Genomic DNA, 6000 nt, shown 5'->3' with positions numbered 1-6000 from the left:
CAGAAAACATGCTTGCACACACGCATCCGTATCTACATACATGCTCACATACGCACACACAGATGCGCTGCACACACACACACATTCATACAGGAAAAACAGCTTGCAAACTCCTGAAGGTGGAAAAAGGCAACTTGCAAATGTGCCTTTGTTTTTGATAAGGTCCCTTCTCCCCCCCTCCCATAACCCCATATTGCCCCTTCCCTCCCAAATAATTGCCTTGTCCTCCCCCCTTCCCAGCTCTTCCAAAATAAATATTTTTTTTATTTGTTGGTTTAAAAGATTCTTTTACGCTTGTAAGCAAGAGAGAGGGAGAGAGAAAAAGAGAAGAGAAATCTCATAGCATGAGAATGAAAACCCACCATCTCATAAATCCATGAAAGACTAAACATGAAGGGGTTAAGAGCAGTAACAGAAGAAAGATTAAAAAAAAATAAACTAATACTGAGAAGAGAAAGGTGAAATTCAGTAGTGAAATGGAAGTGAGGATAGCGCATTAATGAGTACAGCCAAAGATAACCTATCCCCCATCAGGTTTTGACTCAATTTCTTTAAATCTCCCTCCCCCCTTTTTTTAAAGCTTTTCTTTTTTTTGTTGGTTTTTTTTTTTGTGTGTGTTTTTTTCTTTTTTTACTGTCACTTTTTTCCTTTCTTTTTATGGTTTTTGGTGGTTTTAGTTTGGTTTTCTTTTTTTTACAATGGTTTAAGTCCTTCAGCAGGAAACCAAAATCAAGAAAAACCACATCCCTCCCTGAAACCAAAGCCCCTCCCTTATACCCTTCTCTCCCTTACCCCTTCCCCACACTCCGTGGTTCTACATGTGCTGAAAAGAGAAGAGTAAGCTTAGAATAAGTCTAATGAATCAAAGGAAGAAATGATAATGATAGTAAAGAGTAAAACCCAAACCCAAAAGACCACAACACTCCTGTGTTGTCATTGTCTGAGTGTCTGTCCCTATATCTCTTGGAGGCTGCAGGCATCAATTTACATAGTACAACCAGTAAACAAGGTTGAAGAATCCAAAGGTGATTGGAAAAATGATTCGTGACCACTTGTCAATGGTGCTGACGTCTGTCAGGTCTGGGATTTTGAGCTTCAGCTTAGACGACCGCCGGCGGAGACGGCAGTTGGCACGGTTGCGGGCCGCGGCGTGGTGGGTCAGTGGGACATGGCGGTCCAAGGTAGGGTGGTGACCAAATCCATCCCGAGAGGCCAGCTGCTTGCGGAACTGGATTCCTGAGCCTTCAAAGGACATGACAGAGTTTCGAGAGTCGCCAACGCTGCTCATCATGTCCGTGGCCAGCAGCTCATTGTTCATCTCCAGAGTGCTGAGGAGGATGTTACCATAAGGGTCAACCTAGAACAGGGAAGACAGAAAGAAAGGTAGCGAGGATGTCCGTTGTACAATGCACACAGGGCTATACCATCAGGGATGATTTTGAACTGTTTTCTGTGTAACAATACCACTGACTGGGTGATTTGTAAGCTCTGAACCTGGACTTCTGCATTTGAAAATGTCCACTGATGCTGGAGTTGAAGGACTAGCCACATGTGCTCGCAGCAAATTTTTGAGCAGGGTAGTGTGATTCTGCCAACAACGTAGGACCAAAAGCCACAGGAATACTCTTGGGTACACCTGCCCCGTGCAAGAAGATGGTCCTGATGAGACTGACTTGAGGATGATGACAAAATGATCAAGGAGACAATATTCCCAGTAATCACCAGACAGGGGAACTGGAGTTAATCTCTCATGATGAGGAGAAAGGCTGCTCTACAGCTCACCCAGGACTGAATGAACAGTGGAGAGTCTGAATTCTCCTGCCTCAATGAAAGAAGGGGACAAACCTGCTCTCTCACCCTCTTCTCCTCATAACGATGGCGTTCATTGTTGGCCTTGCTGATCCTTTCACTCTGTTTCTTTTGCTGCCGTGGGCCTCGCCCGAAGAATATGTAGTTGACAAAAGCATACTCCAGGAGTGCCAGGAACACGAAGACGAAGCAGCCCATGAGATAAACATCGATAGCCTTGACGTAAGGGATCTTGGGGAGAGTCTCACGCAGATGGGTGTTGATGGTAGTCATTGTAAGTACCGTGGTGACCCCTGTAAGGAGAGGGTATGTGCTCTGTTACCAAGTTTCCTGAAATGCCACTCTCAGCTTCCCCATCCCTCCTTCCAGCTGGACAACCTCAGGAGGGATGGGAGCAGTGCAACTGGCAATAAAATTGTCATTATTCTAAGCCAAGTTGCCCAGTACAAATCACTGCAGAAAATAAACCAGCTGCCAACAGTGGGACAAAATGTCAAAGCTGAGTATCATCAGGATGATGGGGATCAACACCCTCTGGACCTGATTCTTTCAGTCTTCCCTGATCCTCCTTCTTTCCCTCAGTGTAGTAGGAAACATTCAGTTTTGCTCTCAGTCTCTCAACCTCTTCTCCTCCCTTTTTTCCACTTCGTGGACTCATCAGTCTTCCTTGGGTACTACTGAATGCCTCAGTATCTTTGACATGAATTTATAATTTGCTGTGTCTTTCCAGTGCCATGAATAGGAAAAAGAGTGAAGACATTCCCTCTTCATGGCACTCTCTTTATTTGCCTGCCTTATAAGCTTCTGTCTACTTCCTTGACCCCATCAGTTCCCACCTTCCTCTCACCAGCTTTACTGCTCATTACTTCAATTATCATCCGTACACACTTCTCCCATGGTTCTCACACTCTCCTTTTTAGGCCTACTTGTATTTGTTGCCTCTTAAATAAACATTTCCTGGTCTCATTGAACACTTTTTTTCCCATCTACTCAGTCTCCGAGAGCCTGGTGCACTCTGATTACTCTCACAGCTTCAGTCCTCTTCTTCGGTTTCTTCTCAGCCTCTTCGCTTCTCTGGACTGTCAGAGTGGCCTCAGACCTGTCTCTTTGACAGTCTTCTGCCACCTTCAAAACGATGGCAATGAGCCTTCATGCTTCTTTTGGGGGCAGTAACTTTTCCTCTTCAACTTAATCTTCTCTTCCCGCTTCTCTAGCTCAGCTGTCCTGCTCTTCTTTCTACCTTGCTGATCTGCTTTTCTTCTAGTGTCCCTCCTCCTCATGTCTCTTTTGGCAGCTATCTTAGCCTCCATGACACTAATTTGCTCTTGTGGTTTCAGGCCTACCTCTAAAGTGATGGCTCTCAAACCTCTCTGTGCATGCTGGACCTCTGCTTGTCCTGTTTCCCGTTCACTCTCACCATGTCTTTAGTGTCATTCCTGATAAAAGATTTAAAGAACTAATAGTCTATAGTTCACAGAACAGTAAACAGAAGGGAGGTATATTTATACATATACAATATATTATATTGTCTATATTTAGACAGTAGTCTAAATATCCAGAAATCTGGGGCAAAGAAAGGGGGAATAGAATATCCTCCACATCTCCATTAAGAACTGGACAAACTGAAATGAAGATTCAGGACAGAGGCAAAGAAGAGTTTTTTGACTGTACGAGCAGGTAAATCTGGAAATAAAGTGCCCAGAGGAGCCTGTGGAATCTCCTTCTTTGGAGCTTTTTAAGGACAAGTTAGAGAGCTGTCAGGAATAGCTGAGGGAGAGTTGTTCCAGTTTTGATCTACAATGTTTTTCTTCTGTCTTCTCCTTTGAATCCAGATGTCAGCAGAAATTCAACACCTGTGCAACTCATGTCCACCCTTCTGCTTGTACTTTCACTGTGCCAGCAATGTTTGCCATGGTCTCCTTTTCTTCTCTCACTGATTATACTCTTGTCATTGCAACTTACCTTTTTAATTTGCCATGTTTTTGTTGTTCTCACTCTGTGTCTCTGCTTCAGTCTCTCCAAGCAAGCACAGCTAAATAATCTATTTTATAGCTTTGTACAAATCATCCCTCCTCTGAGTCTTTGCAAACTCTGTCTTCTCCTAGAGCTAATTCAGAAGCCCCCAACCTTTTCTGTAAGACGCAGCCTCTACCTGTGCTCCATTGCCTCTCTGAGCCTTTTCCCACTCACAAATGAAATTCTTCTTCCTCCTCACCTCTCCTATTTCCTCTGAACTTTCTATCATGTTGCACAGGCCCATTCTCATATGGCAGCCATCCCCACTTTCTCCTGTTCCTTCTTCAAAATCCTCATCTGCAATCCACCCCCACTTCCCTTCTGTTGCTTGAAAGGCCTCATTTTTTCTCCTCTTGTAGGAAAACATTCCTATTTAGGGGAGCATGTGCTTAAGAAGAACTTGGTCCCACATTTGCCTTGGTTGTGAAAGTCTTCAGCTACAAAAAGTGTCTGTATGGGGCCTAAAACTATCATGACAATATGTAATGCCACTTCCTTTATTTTTTTTTGTCTTTTAGCCCTTCACTCATCATTCTTACTACTCTTTGGCCACCCACTATCAGCATTTATTATCCAACTAACCAGTCCTGGCACACCTGTCAACCAAAAGTTGCCCAGACTTCTCTTCTTAAGAAAGCAGGTACAAACCAGAGTGAAGGAACTGGTGGGCTCGTGGCACGTCAGAGTCACACATGTCTGAGAAGCTGTGACCATTTATGCATTTCTTATAGAGTTCAAATTTACACCCACAGAATTTTATGGTAGAACTTTTACTGATTCAAATAATACAGACACGAGCTTGGAAAGTACTGAAAATGTTTCAGTATGTATTGTTGTAAAAATGTAGTTTCTGGAAAAAAAAAAGGTAGATCTTCTGGCTGAAAATTTGAAGTTTGTTCTCAGAAAAAATGTCCTTCATTTGGGACAAGTTTGACAGACCTATGTGTATTTCTCCTTAGCTGCTACATCAAAGAAAAAGGTATTTTCATTCTTACAGCTGTCCTAGCAGATTTCCCTCAAAAACATATAATGAAACATACAATGAAAAGGTACATACCCAGTGCCACTCGTGCAGCAGAAGCATCATAATTGATCCAGAAGGAGACCCAGGACAGGATGGTGATGAGAATAGATGGCATGTAAGTCTGCAGGATGAAGTAACCAATGTTCCTTTTAATCCGGAAACTCAAGGATAAACGCAGATATGAGCCTGTCAATGAGATATTAAAGGGAGATATTGTTTGAGAGGAGGGCAAGGCTGTACTTATGGTAAAAGCTTAGGTTAGGAATTGAAATTTTATTAAGAAAATGTTCTCAAGAGGCAGGGATAATGACAAATCTCTCTTTTTTTTCTTCATTTGGTTTTGTAGACTCATCAGTTTTTGGAAGGGGGCTCTTCAGAATCTGCTCCGTTGGCTCAGAATACTAAGAAAGGAAACTACATAAATTACATTATTATATCAGACATCATGGAAGAATGTCTGTTCAGTGCTGAAATTGCTATTATGATACGTGCCAATTTGATACAGGCTTACACAGGAGACTTTAACCCTATATCTGGATTCGGTGAGATGATTTTCCCATGTTTCATGTGCTAGCTTTTCCTCCAAACAGCAATGAACATCTGAATCATATTTTTCCCATGCTGTTCTAAAAATGGGTTATGGTCAGACTGGGCAAATTCATATGCAAATAGAATACTGTTAGTTAATCTGTAGGTCCTATTTTTTTTTTTCTAAGTTTTTTCAAATTCCTCCTAATCTTTTAGCAAACCTAATGGGGATAGTGATGACAATAAGTATTTTTACAGTCCTTCCACTGGAGCAGGGTCATTTTGTCAGGGACAAAGCAGGGCCTCTATCATTGATGTGAAACAAAGTCCAAGTCATTCCTCCTTCCCACCACAGTCCCGTAGGCAACACAGCAGCCTGAAATATGGATGTAATTGTGGGTTGGCAGCTAAAGTAACAAGAGAACAACAGTCTTTAATAACGAAGGAGGTAGACTGGGAAAAAGGGAGTTATGTTCTCTCACCATTATGTGCCATTTGCATAGCTTGAACACAGTACTTCACCAGTCTTTTTTTGAAGGTCTTACCTATTTAGACTGAAAATTTTTTTGAAGGAATCCTGCTTCTTGTTGTGGGTCTCTAGATTACCACTGCAATAGGACCCT

General features: G+C 42.4%; 1 protein-coding gene across 2 annotated transcripts in view; it reads right to left on the bottom strand.

Annotated features, from left to right (window-relative positions):
* Positions 1 to 221: 221 nt before the first annotated feature.
* Positions 222 to 6000, bottom strand: part of LOC104329533 (gamma-aminobutyric acid type A receptor subunit theta) — a 77453-nt gene continuing 71674 nt past the window's right edge. The window contains exons 7-9 of one of the 2 annotated variants that reach the window (XM_009934660.2): positions 4883 to 5035; positions 1858 to 2102; positions 222 to 1357 (exon numbers count right to left, since the gene is read on the bottom strand). In XM_009934660.2, coding sequence (XP_009932962.1) covers positions 980 to 1357; positions 1858 to 2102; positions 4883 to 5035 — 776 coding nt within the window. In that variant the 3' untranslated portion in view covers positions 222 to 979. Of the gene's footprint in view, positions 1358 to 1845; positions 2103 to 4882; positions 5036 to 6000 lie in introns of both variants that reach the window. The other variant, XM_009934659.2, reaches the window with a different exon arrangement.

The sequence above is a fragment of the Opisthocomus hoazin genome, chromosome 14 (genome assembly GCF_030867145.1).
Source record: "Opisthocomus hoazin isolate bOpiHoa1 chromosome 14, bOpiHoa1.hap1, whole genome shotgun sequence".
Taxonomy (NCBI): Eukaryota; Metazoa; Chordata; class Aves; order Opisthocomiformes; family Opisthocomidae; genus Opisthocomus; species Opisthocomus hoazin.
The sequence above is the reverse complement of the archived record's forward strand: the minus strand, read 5'-3'. Positions and strand labels throughout refer to the sequence as shown.